This window comes from Motacilla alba, chromosome 4A (genome assembly GCF_015832195.1).
Source record: "Motacilla alba alba isolate MOTALB_02 chromosome 4A, Motacilla_alba_V1.0_pri, whole genome shotgun sequence".
NCBI classification, from domain to species: Eukaryota; Metazoa; Chordata; class Aves; order Passeriformes; family Motacillidae; genus Motacilla; species Motacilla alba.
This window is the reverse complement of record NC_052045.1, coordinates 8,305,721-8,328,345: the sequence shown is the minus strand read 5'-3', so window position 1 is coordinate 8,328,345 and position 22,625 is coordinate 8,305,721. Positions and strand designations below refer to the sequence as shown.

General features: G+C 43.4%; 1 protein-coding gene across 2 annotated transcripts in view; it reads left to right on the top strand.

Moving 5' to 3' along the window:
* NRK (Nik related kinase) overlaps positions 1 to 22,625 on the top strand; it is an 89,572-nt gene that overhangs the window by 32,217 nt on the left and 34,730 nt on the right. The window contains exons 4-15 of one of the 2 annotated variants that reach the window (XM_038164568.1): positions 1,726 to 1,851; positions 2,632 to 2,742; positions 4,549 to 4,639; positions 6,714 to 6,844; positions 9,262 to 9,316; positions 11,367 to 11,445; positions 12,138 to 12,313; positions 14,071 to 14,143; positions 14,547 to 14,742; positions 16,091 to 16,255; positions 17,014 to 17,172; positions 20,425 to 20,574. In XM_038164568.1, the coding sequence (XP_038020496.1) occupies positions 1,726 to 1,851; positions 2,632 to 2,742; positions 4,549 to 4,639; positions 6,714 to 6,844; positions 9,262 to 9,316; positions 11,367 to 11,445; positions 12,138 to 12,313; positions 14,071 to 14,143; positions 14,547 to 14,742; positions 16,091 to 16,255; positions 17,014 to 17,172; positions 20,425 to 20,574 (1,512 nt within the window). Of the gene's footprint in view, positions 1 to 1,725; positions 1,852 to 2,631; positions 2,743 to 4,548; positions 4,640 to 6,713; positions 6,845 to 9,261; positions 9,317 to 11,366; positions 11,446 to 12,137; positions 12,314 to 14,070; positions 14,144 to 14,546; positions 14,743 to 16,090; positions 16,256 to 17,010; positions 17,173 to 20,424; positions 20,575 to 22,625 lie in introns of both variants that reach the window. The other variant, XM_038164567.1, reaches the window with a different exon arrangement.

The following is a 22,625-nucleotide window of genomic DNA, read 5'->3' as shown; positions in this document are numbered from 1 at the left end:
GTAGAGCCTTGTATCCCTCTGGCACAAGCTCTCACCTCCCTCTGTGCTCTGTGCAGAGACTCCTTCCCCTGGAGGTTTTCCTGCAGGCTGTCTGCAGCCAGCTCCCATTTCTCCTGGACACTCCAGGTGCTGCACTGAGCTCCTCTTCAGCCTCACTAATTCAGTCATACAACATCCAGCGCTGTATCAAGCCAAGGATTAAGGGTCCTTTCCTCCTAACTGCAGACAAAAGATAAATTAACTATTATAATGTGTGCAGCTTGAGAGCCTTTGTTCAACAATTATTAGGAAACCTGAAATACCTCATTTAGCTTCAACTGGAGTTATTTTACATCTCTGGTGGCTTAGTACAGTTAGCCTTTAGTCTGGTAATGTGTCTCCTGGGTGTTGATGTTACTGGGAAAACTGGTCCCTTCTATTGGGAATGATTTGAGTGTGGTCAAGTTTAATAAGACATATCATATGCTTGTTCTTGAGGGAATTTGGCTTTAGCCTGTCATTTAGCTTTAATGTGTTGCTCCAGGTAAAAAGGTCAATGTGTCTGGCTTTGTAAGCAGGCCATTATGGTGGTTAAAAGAATGCTTCAATGGCAAAACTACTGGAAAATAGAGGAAAAGCACAGCAAAATGTCCTTTGAGGCTGAGTTGTTCTTGCTGCCTCTTCTTTCTTTTTTTCCCTTCAGCTAGTAACTGCTGACTGGGATGTTTTGCAACAAGGTAAATTAATTTTCAAGTTTGTAGTACTCGTTTTAACTGATGCAAGGATACCTTGCAGCACCACTCATGTCCTATTAAAGAGAGTGAGATGACAAAACCTAGGTGTGTTTCACTGGGTGTTGTGCACCACAGCCAACCAGCTCTGAGGGGGCCTTTCCAAATCAGGCAGTTCTCCCTGAAAAAGGACATTTCCTTCTAACATAATTATTAAAACTTGTGCTTCCACTAGTTGTCTTATTGTGCACAATGTTGTATGGGCAGAAGAGAACGTCTGCCCTGGCGAGACTGAAACAAAGACAAGGGAAAACAGGCAGCCAGTGCCTGGAAGATGATGTTTGGGGTGTGCTAGCCCCCAGCATGCCAGGGGTTTCATGGATAGCTTGGTGTTAGGAGGGGAGAAAGCCCATGGTCCAAATGGGGCAGCCTCACAGCTGTAAGGAAGGAGCAGATCCTAACCCTGGCTTACACTGGAGTTTGATTTGTGGCAAGTCACCTCCTTCTTGGCTTTGGTTTCCTCCCAGCAGGACCCTCCACAGGACTGGGAAGACAGATTGTCTGATGTGTGCACTCAGTGCTTTTCCAAGTATTTAAGTAATGGAGTGTTAGGAACAATTTTATTTTTGTTTGAATCTGGTTAGTTTCTCCGAGACTAAATTACTGCATGCAGAAGCCATAAATGGGGGAGTAATAGGAACTGTCTAAGCTCCCTGAGGAGACAATGTGCAATTTTTATGCCTGAGTGGGGACATTTTTGGTTCTTAAGGTTAAACCCTAGCAATTCATTGGTTTAGACCCATGGATCAGGGTGATTCAGCTGTCAGAGCCGTCTATCAGCTGCAGTCTCATAATCCCAGGGTAACTCTGGTCCCAGCCTCCTGCTCAAAGCAGGGTCAGCCATGGGACCAGACCGGGTTGCTCACAGTGTCCAAAGACAGAGGTTGCTTTGCAGCCCTGGGCCTCCCTGATCTCTGATCCCTTAAGGAGCCTCTTGCTCTCTTTTTTGTTACAGAATGAAGAGGAGGAAATCAAGCTGGAGATAAACATGCTAAAGAAGTACTCCCATCACCGGAATATTGCTACATATTATGGGGCTTTTGTAAAGAAAAGTCCTGCAGGCCAAGATGATCAGCTCTGGGTAAGTGTTTGGTGTCATTTCTGCTCATCAGATTTACAGCTCCTTCTTTAGACTTCCAGCATGCTTGGCTCGGACTCTGTCTCAGTGAAGCTCTGAAGTCATTGTTCTGAAGAATAACATATAAAAGAGAAAAATTACTCCTCCCTAGACATCTTCCATCCCTATGATTTCCTTTGAGGATGGGCATAAAGTATGTTAGCATTCCTGTGACTGGTGCTGTCATTCTGATTTGTTGCTTGAACCTTTTTTTTTTCCAAATGAAATTCTTCTCTAATTTTTTTTACTGACGTGAAAGAGCTTGTCCTTTTCGCCTTCTCTCGTTCTTGTTGCTTTCCTCTCCTTTTTCAGATGGAAAACTTAAAAAAAGGAAGCAGAGGAATTTGCAATAAAGAAAAGAAGAATAATGAATCCTCCAATTTTTTGGCTATAAGATTTTTGAAGCTCTGTGGCAAAATGAGAAATTTCAAATTTTAAAAAAAATTTCCTTTTCCCACGCTTTTTAGTGCTGTTAACTCTTGCTTTTCCAATTTTTTATATATTAAAAAAAAACAACCACCTACCTAAAAGCTGCCACAGGAGAGGAGCACTACTGAGGTTTTTTATTTCTTTAGCAGTGCGTGTGATTCAGGAAATGAGATTTTAAGTCACTTGGCATCCGAGAAGGCCGCATGCAGTTTGCCATGGCAGGGCTGTGGTGGGAGTGGGTGTTTGCAGGTGTTCTCTCTGCTGGCCCTGGCAGAGCTGGGTTCAGGTGCCCTGTGTGTGTTTGTGTCCCTGCAGCTGGTGATGGAGTACTGCGGGGCAGGCTCTGTCACCGACTTGGTGAAGAAGACAAAAGGGAACTGTTTCAAGGAAGACTGGATTGCTTACATCTGCAGAGAGGTTCTCAGGGTGAGTCCTGCCAGCAGAGCTTCGCTGCTCATTTGCAACAAAAAGGCCTTTCCAAGCCTTTGATTGCTAAAATAGGTCACTAATGAGCATTATTGTTTAAAGGTTGTGATCCATGGGGCTCGTGGGCTATGGTCCTTGAGTTCAGAGGAGCCCTGAGAGCCAGCATGAAGGCTGCTTGACATCCAATATTGTTGTAGCTAATCCCATTTTCTGTATGGAGAACAGAAAATTCCTCTTTCCTATGGCAAATAGCCATCTTCTGAAATTCCAGACACTGGGCACCTAGAAAAGGAAATTAATTTTCTGTTTTCAGTGTGTCTGCCCTCCACATCAGGAGATCTGAGATCTTTCTGCTCAGTGCTTCAGCTGTTCATGATTGTAAGATCTTTCTGTCCATAATTCCTTTACCTGCACACACTCAGGGGTCTCTTTTCCACACTATTAGAGGCAATGTTGACTAAACACCACTCCAAAATCTCAAAGGTGGCCCTGCTGGGACAGTATTCCCCAAGACAAACCTTGGGGCTATATTTCATTCTATGCAGGCTTAGGGCTGCTTTGTTTCTATTTTTTTTTTTTTTTCCTGGAAAGTACAGAGGATAAAACAATTCCCAAGTGTAATCTAGTGAACTAGCCTGGAAAAAAATATGATGTTGGAGCCAGTCGTTCTAAATTCAAAACCCATTACAGAGTTACTGATCTGTCTTCCCTATAATAGAGTTTTACATCTTTTCTAAATAATGGTAAGATAAATGCATATTCTGGGAGTTGGAATTTAGCTGAAATGCTGAAGTAATGCTTGAATAGGGGTAAAACTTTGTTTCTGGGGCATAGCAATTGAGAAATGTGCTCAGCAGAGAATATTTGCCTTCTTATAGGGATTTGGCACTAGCCTGAGAATTATGATCCTTGTATCTGGAAAATGTGGGAAGTTCTTCTGCAAAAGACAAAAACCTTAGTGGTGTGGTCAGGTTGTTCCTCACTGGTGTGGCTGCAATGTCTCTGTTAAAACAATTGATGTTAAAACATTTGGTTTATGCTCAACTGAAAACTGTAACAGCATGTTGGTGAAACAAGGGATTGAATTTAATCATGCTTGTTTCAAGACAAAATGGCCCAGTTGCACATGGATTGACAGTGCTTCCTTCTGGAAAATTTACAAGCTGGGTGGAAGCTCTGTTTGAAGCCATTAATATTAGAGAGGCTAAATGCTGTGAGTGAAGCATCCCTGGATTACTATAATGGATTATTTCAGTGTGTTCCTTTATGTCTGTGATAGTTCAACCATGGGCAATTTTGAAATGCAAGAGGAGCCAGCAAATATTAACTGACTGAAAACAATATTTGCTGCATTCAAAAAGAGGTCTGACATGGTATTTTTAACTTTCTCTAGTCTATTTACCACTGAATTTCTCATTTTGTTGAATGCAAAATTTAGGCCACTGCAGCCAGCCAGCTGCTGTCTCTGGTCCTCATAGAGAGCATTCTGCTTTGCTCTTTTTCCCTTTTGTTTGCTTTTAGCATGGAGTGTAAGGAGCATCCCTTGATTCTGAGACAGAAGTTTAAAATATTGCTGCCTCGTTCTCTTCACACTTGACTCGAGATGCTCCACCACTATCAGGCCTGTGGTGAAGAAAAGAATCAAATTTATGGTTGCTGTCCTCTCTCCTCCCTGAAAATGTTGCTAGTAACATCTAAAGGACTTTTCTTATGAATAAAGACTGAAAAGGGCAAAAGTGTAAAAAGGCGAAAGTGCCATAGTCAGGGTAATGTTAGGAAGAATGAATAAATCTGGTTTTCTTTTAGGGATTGGCACATCTTCATGCTCACCATGTCATCCATCGAGATATTAAAGGGCAGAATGTTCTTCTCACAGAAAATGCAGAAGTAAAATTGGGTAAGTTTCCTTAAATGTGTGCTAGAAACCTGTTAGTTAAAATTTAAGGTTTCCATCTTGACTCAGACAGAACTTTCAGTAACCTAAGTGCAGGATGTGTGCCAAGTGTCATTAATGCTTGTGCTTACAAGTGTGTGTAATGTAGAAAGAGTTGAAAATGTGAAGTGTTCTGCAAGGGTGTCCCTCCCAGCCTGAGGGCAGTACAGGCAGTCACACACAGAGCCAGCCCAGGAAGTCACAGCACCATCAGGCCTTCACAGAGGACCCTGGCATGCAAAAGACTCCCAAAGTAAAAAAGGTGGGGGAACAAATTTTGCTAATCCATTTTTCTAAAGGAGGCGGTCTTAGAGATTTGCATAAACCTGACAATAGGTGGAATTACTCATGTGTAAGGGCTACCAATCAATAACAGTCATCTCTCAGAAAAGTTGGAGGGTTTACTCATTTCCTTTTATTGCTGTGACATGTCAGTGTTGACAACTTCTGACTTCCTAAAACTAAACTCAAGTACATATCTCTCTTGAGATGTCTTTCATGTTTTGGAAAGACATCACAGGGAAGGGTTTTAAAGGAGAAATCTCAAGGGGAGCACTTCTTATTTGTGATGATCTTTACAGGCCCTCTCTCTTTAACTAAAACAATTCACTGTAGAGTTGGAAAACAACAAATAATAAACATGGCTTGTGGATGTGGGGTTGTTTGGTTGGAGCACGTAAAAATAGGTACTTTAAATCTCATTATGGTTTAACCTTGTGGTAAAAACTGGCTTCACTGAAGTCAAAGGGAGTTTTGCTGTCAAATAAAATGAAGATAGGATTTTGCTTGTAGTCTCTAAATCATATGTACTTATGTCAACTGTTCCCTCTTAAAACAGGTAAGGTGGGGGTGTTGTGTGTTTTTATGGTCTTGATCTAATTACTACTTCCACCATTCTTCACATGGTTGACAAAACAGTTAAACCTTTCTAACTCTGGGCAAAAATGAAACAGATTTACTGAGTATAATGATTTTAAAAAAGAAGAAAAAAAAGTTGTTTCCAGAGAGATTTAGCTCATGTGTCTTAAGGAAAAGAAACTCAAAAGCCAGAAGGTTCTCACCTCAGTGTGAGAGTGTGCACTTCCCATCAGAAGCACAGTGCACAGAATGATCCCAAAGGTCAGCTCCACCTTCTTCTTGGAGAAGGTTTGCTAAGCAGGCACATGAAATTATAGCTCTACAAATAATTTTGGCTTGCTGATAATCTGCAATGAGACAACATCAATGAGAAAATCTGCTCCTTGATAGTAACCATGGGGCTGTCTCCTTTCAGTCCTTCTCTTTCCCCCTCCTTTGTCTCCTCTGAATACCACTCCAGAGCTATCCCAGTGGATGCAATTAGTGTGTCTTGGGGTTTTGTTCAAAGAGAAATACAGTCACATAATCATTGGTTGTGTGGACCCTTTTCATGTGTGAACAAAGCCGTTTTGCTGTGCAGTCCTTATGAAAGTACCACCCTTTTCAGCACAAAGAGAACCACAGGATTCACTCATCATAATGATCTAAGATGAGAATGAAGTAGTAGATTCTCCAGTTTGTTCTGAGACAGTGTATGAATGTAGGGAAGGATTTATTCTAGACACCTCAGAATGAAGTGATATGGTGGTTCTTTCCAGTTTTCATAAGTGGCTATATTAGACACATCCAAATTTGCCTTGTGTAGATACTATTTTTTTCTTTCAGTCTAGTTGAAGACCTTGAGTCCTACTCAGTGTAGCATTTAAATTAAGCATAAATTATTCCATAATATCTTGTAGAGCAATTCCTCTAACCCACCAGGCAGATTTAGCATGCTAAATAATTTATAAATAATTTAAATAATAATTTAGCATTATTTAATTCTTCTGCCAAAAAGAAGGGAACAAAAGAGGCAGTTAAATTTCAACTATTGGATGAGATGTGCTGGAGGAGCTCAGATTTTATATATATTATAGGGCAAAGGTTTGATGTTCTAAACAGTATGAAAGTGACCAAGTACACAATCTGCCACGTGGATACAACTTTCTCCTAATTTCTTTACCTCCTCTTGACTTTTCAGTGGACTTTGGTGTAAGTGCTCAGCTGGACAGGACCATTGGGAGAAGAAACACATTTATTGGCACCCCATATTGGATGGCACCTGAGGTCATTGCTTGTGAGGAGAACCCAGACTCTACATATGATTACAGAGTAAGTGTTAAACACTCCCTAAGGTAAGAAAACATGTGGGTTATTGCTGAAATCATGCTCATTTGAAAAGTTCAAACTTCCTGCCTTTTAAACCACAATAACACTAGAATTGTACAAACAGAAGTATTTGTAATATGTGGGTGGCAGCTCTTTTTAAGAGTGAAGTTTCACTGTATTTTTTCTGAATTTTTAGCACATGAAATACATTTTCATGAACTACTCTGCAATAAAAAAAGTACTTAGAAGTTTGCAGGTCTGGACAGAAAAGAAAGGAAGAGAGGAGTTCCAAAGGAATACTTGAAGTAGTGTAACATTAATATGGCAAATTACTGCACACTGTGGTAGGGCTGTTTTGCTTTGTACTCAGCTGTGAATCCTAAGTTAATTGGCAGTAATTAGTATCCCTTTGCTCATTCATGAACATGTGACTGCAAGTGGTTTCCCATCCTGGAATGATTTCTGGTCAGTGGCAGGGTGGCTGAGGCACAGAATTTCCTGCATTTCAGTTTGTGGGCATTGCCATGCAGCATGTTTTCTGAGCAGGAATCTTCTGGGTGACCCTGCAGTCACTCTTTTAGTTCAGGTGCTCTTTCCATTGCCACTTTGCACCTCTCCTTCCAACTGTGGCTTCCACAATATTTATGAGAAGAACCTGTTACTGCTTCCATTTCCTGGTGATTCAGAGGCTGTGATTCTCCCTTGCTGAGACCTTCTGTGCTGCACTGGCCCAGTGAGGTCATGTTGTGTGTGTCAGTCATGACTAAAGAATATTTATTTTTTTCCACATCATACTAACCTTCTACTGAAATCTCAAGAAGTTAATCTCTTGTCTTCATTCCCTGTCCCCAGCTGATTTCCTTCTCTGAATATGTATTTACCAGAAGATATAATAATAAAGAATCTGCAGCCCTAATTCTTGAGCTTTCTTTGCCTTCAGTAACAATCCTAGTTTGTCTGCTCCCAAGTAGCTACTGCAGATGGTGGTTTAAACTGATCAGCAGAGGGTTTTGGAAGCACTTTTGCAAACAGTGCTGTGACTCAGGAAGTGGCACAGAGCTGGTCTTTCCCGCAGAAACTTATACCTGATAGGAAGGGCTAAGTAGCAGGAAGCTGCTCTGGAACTTCTTCCTCTTCAAAAAAAACCCAAAAAAAACCAAAAAAAAAACCCCAGAACATACAAACAAGACAAAACTAGTACAAATATATCCTCATAAATGTGTTTGTATGCACACTGAGCTTTACAAACACTGCTGTCATCATCCCGTACACCTGTCTGCCTCTCATGCTGTGGAATTCAAACCAAAATTCCTTGTAGCCTGGATGTTTCTCTCACTGTCCTCAAAACCTGCACTACTACCCCTTGAAGACAAGGGGATTATTACAAGTCAGGATTGTGGATCTATGAAATCCCCACCAGTTTTGTTGCTGAATCCCTCCACAAACTTGGATGTGAACTGGCTTTCAGCTTGTGTGGAGAGTTCAGAGCAGCTGCACTGAGAGGAGTCTGTCGATAAAATTAGATTTAGAGTGCTGGGCTGGGCATGAGCTGCTATGCATGTAATGGCTTATTCCTTCTAATCTTTGAAGGTTTTCTGTCACTCTGTTTTTTTACAAGGTAAGTTTCAGAGAAGCTCTGCAAGTTGGTTTGGCCATGTGCCTCTCATTCGGCTACATTTAGATACAAAGAATAGTGAAATAATGCACGTGATTGTCAAGTGGAAATGTGTGAAGTTTTTCCAGACTCTGATGGTGGTTGCAATTTACCTTCCATGACCAAAACCTGGCCCTTGGCATCCAGATCAGCTGATGAAGAGAACTGCACTCTGTTAACTGAGCTGAACATACAGTGTGGCATAAATCTGACTGCACAATGTACTCTTCTCTCATGTGCCCAAAAATGTGTGACTAGAGACTTTGTACAGAAAAAATCAGACCCCAAGGCCTGACTACAATTCCTGTTCCATCAGTGTAGAAACTCAGCAATGACTGCTCTGAAATAAGCATTAAAACCAAGAATTATTTTTGGCCAGAAGGAGAAGGGTGAGGCACTGCTGTGTCTTGCTGCCTCATGAAAACAGATTTAGGACATATATTTAAACAGTGCTGCTATATTCTGTCTGGCTCTTGTTTTTTGAATGCAGAAGGTCTGCATTTTTGGGCTGGCTGCTTAAATGATGGATCAGCTGTTCAGAGTTGCATGGGGAATGGGAAGCTTCTGGCTATTAGCACATTTCCTAAAAGCTCAGTAGGGACTGGGAAAGGAGCAGAATATTTGTCACTCCAAGTAAAACAACATGATCCAGGAGAGATCTGGGGGAACTGTAAAAAAAACCCAAACCCAAGAAGAAAACAAACAAGCAAAACAACCAAGCTTGAATGCTGCAAGCTGCAATGTGCTTCTTTTCCTTTTCCTGCAGAGTGACCTGTGGTCCCTGGGAATCACTGCTATTGAAATGGCTGAAGGAGCTCCTCGTAAGTGATTTGGTATAAAGGTGGGGCTGTTCTGGGTTTGAATAACTCATGCTTGGCTAATGCACTGGTGCACAGAATTCTGGTTCTGTCTGTATCTTTAAAAGCACTCTGTGACTTTTTCTCATTTGGACTCTTTTGCTTTCTTCTTCCTTTTAGACTCTTTCAGTCTGTATTTTGGTTCCTTGCCTTTATCTCCTGGGAAAACAAAACTTCTTTTCTTAAAGCTCTCGTTAGCATCAGTTTGTTGATTGCTGCCTTATGTGTGGATACAAGTAAGCAGAAGTGATTGATGTGTTAGCAGAAAATATTGTCATGAGTGGCTTTGGGTTTAGGTCACTAAAAAATTATGGCAGTCGAAGAAGGTAGGCCTAAAAGTTATTTTTTTACTCTGAAACTGACTTGTTTCTCACAGATTTTGGGACTAATAGGGCATTTACTCACATGTAATGGCTTTGATCCATGACCACACTCTCAGCCTGACAGCAGATTGCCACAGTTTCACAGCCTGCTGCCCCCCCTCTGCCCCAGAGAGCCTCTTGCAGGTCAGGCAGAGATGTGTGGGTGCAAAGTCCTCGTGCATTTTTGTTGGCATGGGGGGCTGGTGGCTTTGCCCAGCTCCTGCAGAGCAGATGGGATGTGTGGGGTATCTGGTCGCTGCTGAGAGCACGGGAGATGAAATCCATCAAACTCTGGCCTGAGCCTGGGAGCACGTAGGCTGTTTTTAAACAACCCACTTGGCTGTTTTCCCACCAGACTTGGTTTTTAGCAGGAGCCAGCTGGAGTTCAGGAGCACTTTCAGACCCTGTGCTTTAGCCTGACTGAAGTTTCGTCCCGAGACATGAGTCCATGGGGAGTTTTCTTTGGGAGAGACTTTGTAATTTTGCATGCCAGTTCCTCACGTATTTGATGTTTTCCCTAGTTTCGACAGGGAAATACTGTGGATTTTATTCTCTTGCCTTGTGTTTTGTTTACTGTAGTACAACAGTGTCTGGGACCCAGAGCTAGAAACCAGACTTCTGCCCCTCATTGCCACTGTATCATGTGCTATTGAACATACCAAGGAAAATGTCAAAGCCAGAACCAAATGTGAGAGTGGCAGGTGGAGGCAGACAGAGAAATTAATAGGAGGTGGGGAAAGTTTTACCAGACCACAGTCTTTTCACTTCTACTGGTTCTGTGATGCTTTAAGTTCATTTCTGTTAAGAGCATCACTGCTGAACACCTAAATATCATAAGAAATCAGCCTCCATGTAGTTCCTATCAGTTGTCATTCAGTAGCTCTATTTGGTGAAGGAAGACCTCTTACCTCAACATTTCTCCCTGCCAGATAGAACACACTCAAAATTCCACTCAAAGTGCCTGGGATAGATGAGATGTGATGGTATTTGCTTTCTCCTGAGTTCCTTGTAGCTTCAGCTTTCCACAAGAGTAGCCCTGAAGAGAAGTGCAGTGGGCTGGAGAGAAGGTAGCTTCTGAATGCAGGGGTGGAATCTCTGGTAATGGTGCTCCCATTCCCAGAGCACAGGATGGATGAAATGTATGCTCTGTCACTCTGCTCTGTGCCACAGGGCAGGTTGTGAGCTCTGTGCTTTGTATCAGCTTTTCCTCATCCTGGATTTTCTCATATGCCATGAAAAATGTGGCAAAGAGTTTGGTCAAAATGAACCTTATCATTTATCTGAAACTAGAAGCCAGACATAATAACTAAATAAATATTTTAATCTCAGCTTTAACTTCTGTGTATGTGCAAACACGTTTTGTGTCTGGGAAAGATGGACTTTATGTCCTTCCAAAGCTATATATATATATATAAAAAATACAAAGAAAGTTGTACTTGTTCTTGCTTTGCAGCCTTTCTTTTGAATCTCTTTTAGCTGGAAATCTCTGTGTACTCAGAGACTTGATTTCTTGGCTGCAGTGTGAATTTGGTTTGCTCCTGGTGGGGTTCTGGGGCAGATGCTATGATGTTGGAAGTGGAGGTGTTTGGAAGTGGGAAGTGAGGTCACAGGGGGTACATGCATCCTTCCATAATTTGTGGTTTCCTTTGCAGCCCTGTGTGACATGCATCCCATGAGAGCACTCTTCCTCATCCCAAGGAACCCACCCCCAAAGTTGAAATCCAGAAAATGGTAAAGAGATGTGTAAAAAAACCTGTATTTTTGCTGCAGTGGGCTTAGGAGGGCTTTTAGCTCTCTTGTACAGAAACAATGATTTTCTTAAATCATGTCGTTATCTAGGAGGTGATTCCTAAGCTGTTTCTGAGAGCTGGATTGTGCCAGAGGGCGGATATAATTGACCTTTGGGAAGCAACACCTTTCTTTTTGAACTCTGCCTAAACTGTGGCAGTTGTTTCATTTTGGTGTCTGTGGTCAAAATTGCAGGGTAAGCAAGAAAGGCTTAGATGTGCTGCTTGAGGTCAGGGCTTATCAGAAGATTGCTTGGACATTGTGGGGCTAATGGCAGTCACCTGCCATGCAGAGAATTACTTTTTGTTTTAAATTAAATGTATAAAGAAAATCTTCACCTTATCAAAAAGGTCAAGGGCATTTTTAAAAGGTTTGTGTTGGCCAGTTTGTGGTTTTGTTGATCAGGATGTAAATTCAAGGCAACAACTCCTCTGAGAGGGTGGTGAGGTAGACTTCACCTTCAGCACTGTGCTGGTCACAGGAGTCTCACTGGTTGCAGAGCTCAAATTGTTTCTCTCAGTTCCTATGTAGAAGGAAGCCTTGCAAAGTTAGTGCTTTCCACCACTCAGGGGTAGTGCTTGGTCCACAAGTTAAAAGGGTTTATTGGTCTTTCTCCACTGTTTTGTCTTTTTTAGGTCAAAGAAGTTCCTAAATTTTGTTGAGAGCTGCCTTGTAAAGCATTATTTGCACCGTCCATCCACGGAGACCCTGCTGAAGCATTCCTTCATCCGCGACATGCAGAACGAGCGGCAAGTGCGCATCATGCTGAAGGACCACCTGGACAGGACAAGGAAGAAAAAAGGGGAAAAGGGTAACATGGCAAAACCAAAAAAAAAGGACGCTTCAGAGAGCATGTCCTCTTCAGATTTTGGCAGCAGAGCACAAGGCAGATGCAGCTGAAATACTAGAACCAGGAAAATTGAGAAAGCGTTGTCCTTGATAGTGGGGCCATTTTGAAGATTTCTTTGTCGCAGCCTGGGTACTTAATGGTGTTTTAGTGCTAAAGTCCTTGGAACCTTGAGTTATTGAGAGCAGCCCTGGTGCTAGCAGGGAGCAAGGACTCCAAGTCTGGGTCTCTGCTTTTTTGAGCAGTGCTCCACAAGTGTTTCCTTGTCTCTCTGTTCATATTTCTGTCCCAGATCCATTTGATTTACCTGCTGGATCTTCATTTTGTCTTGTGGGTTCTTTTGGGGCAGCAGGACTCTTTAAGTGTTTTGCAATGGAGTGCACAAAAAAGAAGTCTGAATCTGAACTGGAGAAGACCTCCATGCTCCAGTAAAATACAGATGTTATAATGAATCACTTCCTTCACAGCGTGTATGAAGAAAAAGAGAATTTAGATTTGTTCCAAATGCCAGCCTTACCCTTCAGAGCAAAAGCTGGAAGAAGCAGTGCAGGAATTGGGGTGATACTTACGGAAATGCCTGTGCATGGCAGACTAAGAACTGTGCAAAGGGGACAGAGACATGTGGCCTGCTGACCAGCGACCCTGCCCTCTCTCCCCTTTTCCCCTTCGGCATGTTTTATAGTGCCAGAAATGCTGTGAGGATCAGGGACTGTGAGAGCAAACTGGGAAAGCACAATGGTGTTGGAAAGTGTCTTATAAATGCTATGATTTGACAACAGGAATATTTGCATCTAAAATGAAATTGCTGTTGCAAAGTAGATTTACAGACTCCAGTAGTAGTTACAAATTCTGCCACCTCTTTCAGCTATGAATCTCAAAGCACACTGAAATGGGAAGATAGTGAGTTGGAATTTCTCACAAATGCCTTTGAGAGGGGTGAAGGAGTGCAAAGATGTCACTTCTTCATAAATAGTTATATTTTGACCTGAAAATAGTATTTTTAATTAAAACTCCTCTGAAAAGGAGAATAGTGTGGAATTGCCAGACTACATACTTCAAAATAGTAACTTCAAAAAAAATGAAGTGACAATTTAGCATGTACTACAGCCAACAATGCAGGGTAGGACCAGTTTGAAATTATCCCATAAAAACTGCCTTCATGCCAGTCTTGAAGAGGACTTTAAAACTATGGGTCAGCTTTTAAAACATTGGGCTAAAACTAGTATTAGTTTTTGTTTTCTTTTTTTGCTTACTTAATTATTCCCTTTGATACAAAAGAAAACCTGGATTTACTGGTGGCCTCAGCTTAGCCATGCCAGGTACAGAGCAGCAGAGCAGGGCAGTGCAAGCTTTTATATCCTATCTAAATGTCTTTTTGAGAACCCTTCTGCTGGTGGTGCTGTGGGGGTTGGGTTTCTCTGTGGGTTTAGCCTAATTTGTTTCAGATTATGGAAGTAGGTTAGTTTTGCAAAACTAATACAGTCAGTCACGGGAAAAGGTGGGTGTGTGCAAAGGGGCTGCCCTGAATCATTATCTGAACTAGATTTTGAATTATGTCCATGGATATTTTGCCTTCCCTCAGCCTCCCTCTACAACATGTGACTTGTAAATTCCAATTCCTCCTCAGCCTGTAGTTCAAGCTGAATGCTCAGAGATAAAGTTCAAGATCATGGCTTAAATAACAGCATCCTCCTCTGGTGTTTGTTTATTCTCTTTTTTAGAAGAAACGGACTATGATTACAGTGGAAGTGAGGAGGAAGATGATGAGCTGAATGAAGATGAAGGAGAACCAAGGTTAATTTTATTACTGAAATAGAAAATTTGACTGCCCAAGCTGTTGTCATTGAAGGCAGCTCTCCTCAGCCAGAATAGCTTTCTTAACTTGCTCTGAATCCCTAATCTCCTGGGTCTCCTTTGGTAGCTTTAACTGTTCTGTAGCTGTCAAACATAACTGCTGAGTATAAAATGTCTGTAATAAGCTGCTGCTTTAGTTTCCTTGCAGTAGGGGGGAAACTCTCAAATGAAGGACCCAATAATCGGCTTCAGGCTGGTTTGTAGCACACCAGGTGTGGCTGTAGAGTCAACTGCTGGAGATATATCATGATTTGCTAACACAGGGCAGCAAACATTCTCAAAGCACATCTATTCTCTCTTTAATGCTATGTTTTGTCATGTAGAAACCTCCTCTTTGTTTCAGCTCCATAGTTAACCTCCCGGGGGAGTCAACTCTCCGCCGTGAGTTTCTGAGGCTGCAGCAGGAGAACAAAAACCGTTCAGACCCTCATCGGCAGCAGCAGCAGCTGAAGGACCAGGAGAAGTACAAGAAGCAGCTGCTGGCAGAGCGGCAGAAGCGCATCGAGCAGCAGAAGGAGCAGAGGAGGAGGCTGGAGGATGTAGGGGGCTGGCTTGTGCTGTTATTCCATGTCTCATCACAAATGAAAAATGTGCATGTAGGGAGTAGGCTTGCAGGGCAAGAGGGCTGTGTTAAATTGTCAGCTCAACCTGGATTGTAGTCTGGCAGTTTGGGAGACCTGTGTCACTTTTGAGCACAGAACACAGGTTTCAGATGGGCTCTGTCCTTCTCGTGCTGATAACCTGTCCTAAACTCTGTGAGCAGAAGGGGAAGGGCATTTTGCTTGAGTAGGTTCAGTGGTGGTAGCCCTGGCAGATGGGGTGAGAGATCCCCATTTCTTCCTCATATGTATTCCCCAGTTTGCAATCTGTTGGTCTGGTCCAGAGTCTTGGCCCTGCTTTTGTTTAAGATATTAAAAGGCAGCTGGCTGCCTTTTCAGCTGCCTGATACACTGTTGTCTCAGAGGCAAAGCTAATCATAAAATCACAGGACCATTAAGGTTGGAAAGGACCTCGAGGATCCAGTCCAACCATTAACCCAGCACTGAATATCCACCACTATATCTTGGTGCTGAGTGCCACATCCACATACTTTTCCAGCACTTGCAGGAGAGGTGGTTCCATCTCTTCCCTCGGCAGTCTGTTCCAATGCTTGACCAGCCTTTCAGTAAACAAATTTTTTCAATATCCAATCTGAATCTTCCGTGGCACCACTTGTTTGTTACTTGGGAGAAGAGCCTGACACCCCCCGCCCCCACCTGGCTACACCTCCTGTCAGGGAGTTGTGCAGAGCAATAAGGTCCCCCCATAGCCTCCTTTCCTCCAGGCTGAACACCCTCGGCTCCCTCACCTGCTCCTCATCAAACCTATGCTCCAGACTCTTCCACAGCTCTGTTGCCCCTCTCTGGACACACTCCAGCCCCTCAATGTCTCTTTTGCAGAGGCACAACACAAAAATCACCAGCATGTCTCTTGTCTCGAGTATCTGACATAACTTGAGCATTGTGTGAACAGAGCTGACATCTGTGAAGCGCAGTGCTGCTCCAGCAAAATGGGAACATTCGGGGAAAAAAACCCCTTCCTTCTTGAAATGTTGGGAAGACATTTGTCATTAGATTAGTTGCCAGCTGTCAGGGAGATCTCACATGCCTCGTAAATAAGAGCTCTGCCCTGGGCTGCCAAAAGGGCAGAGGTTTCACTTCAGGTTTGGCAGTCATGGTGGTGGCAGCTTGTCCCTGCCCAGTTTTGCTCTGTGGTGTGTCAGATGTCCCCCCTTTAGTGACTGCAGAGCAGGAAATGGGCCTTGTGATTTATGAGCTCTGGCATGAGTAATCGGTGGGTACTAAAGTAAAGTAAAATAAGCAATGTAATTCCCTGGCTTTCTTCCAGCACCAGAGGCGAGAGCAGGAGCTACGAAAGCAGCAGGAGTGTGAGCAGAGGTGGCCAGAGGTGAAAGTGAGTCAGAGGAAAGAGGAAGGGGGCAAAGAAGACAAAAGAGCTGTGGAAGATGAATACTTCATAGTAGATGGACAGAGGAAATTAGAAAAGAAGCAGGTATGAAGAGGGTGTTTGCTGACAGCAGCTTGCAGCTCCCTGTTCTGTATCTGATGTCTTTCTCATTTCCCTGAGGGTGTTCCCATCCTCTGAGTCATGGACCAAGGAGGGACTTCACTAATGCATTTACTACCTCTTGTTCTCAGATTTAGGCTTCCTTTGCATTGACTTAGATGTTACTGAGTCACCCTCCATATCTGCAGCGCACTACAGGGCCACTGCCTCTCCCACTTTTGTCCCTGCTGTTCCTCTGTGCTGAATTGGTCTGATTAAAATTTCTTTACCCTGAAAGCTTCCAGCATCAGCTAAACCTAAGCTTAAATCTCTAATCCCCATTTTGCATTCATGTTGTAACCAGGACCATTTCTTTTTCACAAAAACGGTGGAGCAGAGGTTAATTTTAATGCTGAACTGTCATTATCAAGTCTGTCACCTTGACCACAATGTTTTTCTATTTCTAATGTGTTTCAGCGGCAAATTGATTTGTAATCAAACAGAAACATGCAGTGTTTGATTAAAGACCTCTAGTTTTAGTAAAAGTAAAAAGAACAAATGGGATTTTATGACCTGCTGTCTAAAAAGCCAAACAGTGTTTGGTGCCACTTTATTCTTCCTGTTGCTCAGGGTTGTGACTCTTCTGTCAGCCCTGCTGGAACTGTGGTCACTTTGTTCTTTGAAAAGGCACTGTCCCCAGCAGGCAACTTGGTTGTCCTCCAAGGCATCATTGTCTCTGAGGTTCATCACTCTGCTTTCAGAAGATGGAAGATGTGCAGCACAACAGGAAGATGCACAGAACCCTCCCCAAAGATCAGACACAGCTGCTGTCTCTCCAGCATGACCACAAGCAGAAGAAGAAGGAGCCTTCCAAGAGTTCAAATGCAGGAGTGCATCCTCCATCAAGCAGCACAAGCAAAGAGGTACTGTCTTGGCCAGGGCAGCATTTTGGTGCTTTGTAGTTTATGATGCTGTAGGAATGCTGAAGCAGAGAACAGACTGATCTTTAAACCTACTTGGAGCTTGACCCATCTTTCTACACACTTATGCTACAGTCTTCAGTTTCCATTAATATTCAGAGGATAAGGGAAAGGAAGGATTGTTCTGTCACTTCTGTTTGAGTTGAGAGAAGGGTTTGATTGGTGAGTGGAGAAACGAGGTTCTTCTGGCCAATAGGTGTAATTCTCTTGTCTTTCAGAGAGGCATGAAATGAGGTAATACCACCTGAGGTTTAATAGAGGTCGTTGCCTGATATTAGGGTTCACAGAACTGACCCGGGCATAGAACAGCATCTGCCTCCTGAGCTCAGATCTCTGTGCCCCAGCAAGCAGGCTGTGATGCCTTTTCTTGGTTTTTATGTCCCAGGATAAGGTTTGATGGATCAGGGATAGCCAGCCTGTAATCCATTTTCCTCCTTTGCTAACTCCTACAGTATTCTACCCACCAGCTCTGGTCACTGTCACCATGTCATGAAAAGCTCTGGGTCCATTTCCATGTTATCTCCTCATTCCTAGCATGCTTTTTTAAATAATCCTGACTGGTTAACCAAGCTCTACAGCTGATGATTTGTTGTGTCACTAAAGTCTGGGTCAAAATCTCAGCAGCTCACAGGTGCCTCCTCAGTAGAAGAGTGGATCTGATGTTCTGTGCAGTTATGGCAGAGTATCTTCCCCAAATCCTCCAAAATGAGGAGAGCTCATGCACATGTAAATAGGAAAAATGCAGTGCAGCTTCTTAACACCTTGCTGCTGTCATCTTGTGCGTGTGTGCTGAGTTGAAATGTCCTGTACTGATAAACAGTTAAATGTAACTGCTAGCATTGGTGAAATGATGAATTTCAGTAACTGAATAGAGTCTACAAACAGATAAGCAGCAGCATGAAGTTAGAAAAACAAAAGATATTCAGCTCCTTGTTAGAGGAGCAGTTTGTGAAAACGAGAGTAATTTTGTTTGAAGTACAACCTAACTGTCAAAACCACAAATGCCCTGGTTCTAAAGGCTTTCTTGTACTGACTGATTAAGCAAATCGTTACTGAAATTTGAATGAACTGCTCTTGAAATCAGTATTTGTTTGATGATGGAGGGCTAGGTCTTATTCCAACCGAGGAGCAAATTGAGTGTGGACAGAGAAGTAAGCTGCTGTTTCTAAATACACAACATCAAAGTCAATAGAAAAGCTTTGCTTTTTCTAGGCCTTTAATGGGTGAAAATGCAACTCTGATGATTAATTTATTTTCTACTTTACTGCAGTTCGAAGACAAAAAACCAATAAAATACTGTCTTAGATACTCATCTCTTGTTTTGGCATGTCTTTTGTAAATGACTCCTTGATAGCAAAATGTATGTTACAGAATTTAGTGTGCAGTCACTGTTAACTTTTAATTTAGTGTAATTAGTTGCAGATTAGTTGATTCTTAGGTTCACAGCATGAGGATTTTGTCATTATGGCTACAATAATATGTTTGAGTTTTAAGGATATTGTACAATATTATTTACTTAATCTCAGAACTTCTTGGAAGTCACAGATCCTTCCACTGAATTGATAATTGGTTTCCTTTTTTGGTTGAGACTTCTTTGTCAGCAGTCTTAACTATTTGCAAGGATCTAAAAATGCTTTAAAGTTGTAACTGTTTTTAACAGGGATAAGTCAGTGATTTTGCTCCTGTTGGTACTGATCTTTTCCAGTTCATTAGCCAGAGAGATGTTAGTTCCTCTGTTGAGAGCCACCTGCATGGAGACAGTGGTAGCCTACTCAAGAGTGAGTTTGTTTGTACTTTTTAGAGCTCCCATTTCTAGGACCAATCATCAATACACAGAAGAGCTTGAGAATTACAGTTTCATTGAGACATTTAAAACACACAAAAAATCCTAACACCTCCAAAGCCTCAAGTTTAATGTTTGGGGGTGCAGAATCCTCCCTTGGGAGTTCCTTGTCTTTGCCATTGTGCTTATCCTGTCCCAGCAGGTCAGGACAACTTTCCCCTGCAGACCTGTGCCCAGATGTGAGCTCACTCTGTGCTGAATCTGGTCCCACCAGCACCAGAGTGAAGGAGCTGGGAGGCAGACTCCAAGCTAGCTCAGTGCCTGGATGGGGTTGGCATTAGTTCTGGAAGCCCAAAGTGTCACCTGCATGAGTTTGCATCTGGATCATAAAGCCTTTCATGCCAGCTCCCCTTGGGCACAGAGCTGGGGGGTGAATTATCATCTCTGGCTTTTACATTTTCTTCCTTGCTTATAGTAAAATTTGCCTTTCATTATTACGAGTTGCAGGTAATGAAAATGTGGCCTCAAGAGCATGTTCACTGGAGCTAGAATTTCACGGTGTTTGGCTGTGGTTGCTTGTTTTAGTAAGAGGGTTTTTTTTTTAGGTTTTGGTCTTCTTTTTTCCACAGTGAGACAAAGTGGAATAACTTTCCATGTCCTCAGCAGTTTGTAGGCTGTGCTAAGAATATGCTTACCTTTCTGATAGAGGCACAAACATCCAGATATAGTGAGAGATACTGTTAAGAATGCCCACCCTGACACAGATAACATGGTATTTTTTATTTTTGTGGCTTTAATCTCTAGTTTACTGTGTAGAGCTGTTTCCAGGCTGTTGAATCAGAGGATATGCCAAAGATTTACATTAGAGAATGGGAATTAGTCATGTTGAACAGAATTGAAAAGCGTAGTGGGGTCAAAACCACAGGATAACGACTTTTGTAATGAGCAATGCCCTCGGAAAATTCATTCCTTCTAGATCATGTACCTCAGTCTTTCTCACAAGTAACATACCAAAAGACAGAGTGTTGAAAGTGTTTTAAGGTAGAAAGCAACGTGCAGTAATGTCAGTGCTGTGGAAGGGGGTAATTAATGCACAGCAAAACAGGCTGCATGTTGTCAAGGGTAAGTATAGACAGATGATTCCTCCCAGCTAAAATCTCAGCCTGCAGCCAAAGGAGTGGCCTGGAATACAGCAGATGGAAACTCAAAGCCTTCCCCTTGCTGCATTTGGAAAGTTGATGGAGAAGGAAGGGTTGCAAATGGAGAGGAAATGGTGATTTGTGCTGTGCCAGGGCTGTCCTCCTTGGTGGGAAGGTCCATCAGAGGTGGTGTGCTCTGTGCTGCCATGGTACAGCATCCAGCCCACAGACTGGGCTCTCTGTGCAATATGCTGCTGCTTTTGTCCTTCCCAGGCCGAGGAGCGAGCAAAGAAGAGTGACAGCATGCAGCCCTCCCTGTGGCCAGCGGCGCTGGGACATGAGGCCACCGCGCAGCCCAGGATGGGATCCGGGAGCAGCTCCAGCCCCTGCACCCCTGCACCACAGAGAGCCCTGCTAGTGCAGGTACTGCGCAGCCTGGGGAGGAGGGCAGGGCTGCTTCTAGGCACGACAGGTGCAGAGGAGGATGAGTTACTGGTGGCAGCTCAGCTGCTTTCAGAGCATGTCACACTGCCTCTCCAAAGCAGCAGTGAGGGCCTGTATGCTCCTCTGAGTATACCTGCAATTATGGCTTATTATTATGAGATCAGGTTGTATTATCCTAAACCCATTGTTGATTTGCTTGGCATGAGCTTCAGGTGAACATCCTGCATGAAAGGTCACAGAGTCATAGGATGGTTTGGGTCAGAAGGGACCTCTAAGAGTCACTTAGCCCAACCTCCCTGCCATGAGCAGGCACATTTTCAGATAGATCAGGTTGCTCAGAGCCCTGTCCAGCCTGGTTTTGAATATTTCCAGAGATGGGGCATGTGCAGCCTCTCTGAGCAACCTTCTCCAGTGTTGCACCACCCTCATCATAAGAATTTCTTTCCGTACTTTCCTAAAATTCAGGGTTCTGACCTTTCCTGAGCCATATCCCTCAGGACTATGAACTCCACCAGTGTGTGATCACTGCAGCCCCAGCGGCCTCCAGCCTTGAATTCACTGATTAGCTCCCCTGTGCTGGTGACCCTCAGGGCCAGTATTGCATCCCCCCTGGCAGAGCTGCCTATCACCTGGCTGGAAAAATTATCCTCTGCATTCCAGGACTCTGCTGGATTGCCTTTAGCTCACCATGCTGCTTTCCCAGCAGATACCAGAGTAGCTGAAATTCCCCAGTAGGAGGATTTGAGGAAGCAGCTCTCCCTTATCCTGCTTTGGCTCGTGCCCTGGAGCGAGTCTCAGAGTCTGGGAGGTGGATGATAGCTGGCTCTTAGTGTTTCTGAGTCAAAGCTTCCCTGTGCCTTTCCTCTTCAGCTTGCTTTGCTGTTTGCTGATGATGGAAAAATCACCAGAAACAGATGTTGTGAGCAGAAAGGCCTCATTTCACCTGATAGCTTTTACCTGGAAAAATATTTATATTTGTCATCTCACATCCTTTTTTTCCAGGGCCTGTTTGTTGTTTCAAGTCACGAGTATTGTAAGTGGGCTGACTTGATGGCCTGGCTTGCCGCATCAAATCACTGGAGAGCTATTGCAAGGTCTACAAGAAGGACATTTGTAGCTTAGCCTTGGGCAGAGGCTGGCAGCTTCCCTGAGGCAAATATTTCAGCCCTGTGATAGCCGTGGGAGCATCCATAGCTTATTGCAGGGCATTTGGGATTCTGCAGGAGTACAGTGGCTGCACAGAGAATAGTCTTGCCCTGCTTGGGTGCCACTGCTGGGATGAGAGGCTGCTTCACCTCGGACAGGTGATCATTCCTCTGCACCCTGTCAGTGCTTTCCCATTTTGTAGCACCTCTCTGAGCTGCTATGGGGAGTGGTGAGGAACGAAGCAGTATTTACCAACTTCTTTCACATTTCTTGATGGAAACTACACTACAGAAAATGTCTGCTGTTCAGAGTGATGGTGTTACTTAAGGATAATAGCAGCAAGTGATGCACAGTGGTTGCTGCGTGATTTCAGTGTCTGCTGGGAGGGGCCCTGGTACCCCCTCACAAGGCAGAGCTCCAGCTGACAGTGCATGTGGTCAGGGAGAAGCCAATCTGTGCTGCTGCCTGCTGTGTTCCCATGGAGTCCACATGAGCTTCAATGGGTAATTTATAAATCCCCTGAAGGGTTATTTTTCCCTTTGCTGGTTGGGAGCAGCTGTTGCTGCTAATGGCAGCATGTTTGGACACACTGCCTGCGTTAACTGCAGGAGGTGTTTAGGCAATACAAGTGATGGGTCAGGTAGTCACCTGGAGATTAAAAGACACAGAAATGTACTTGTGAAATTCAGTATGTGGGTGCCTAGTTGATTTAAAATAAAAGTTAAAAATGCAAGCTGAATTCATCACAGGTGTTGCACTGAAGAACTTCTAGCCAGGTTTGTCAGAGAGGGATCATCTGCCAGCACTGCTCTGCTCAGACAAAAATGGCTTCTTATTTTCAACAGTCATATTCTCTGAGATCTTGTGGCCCTGGATGCCCAGAT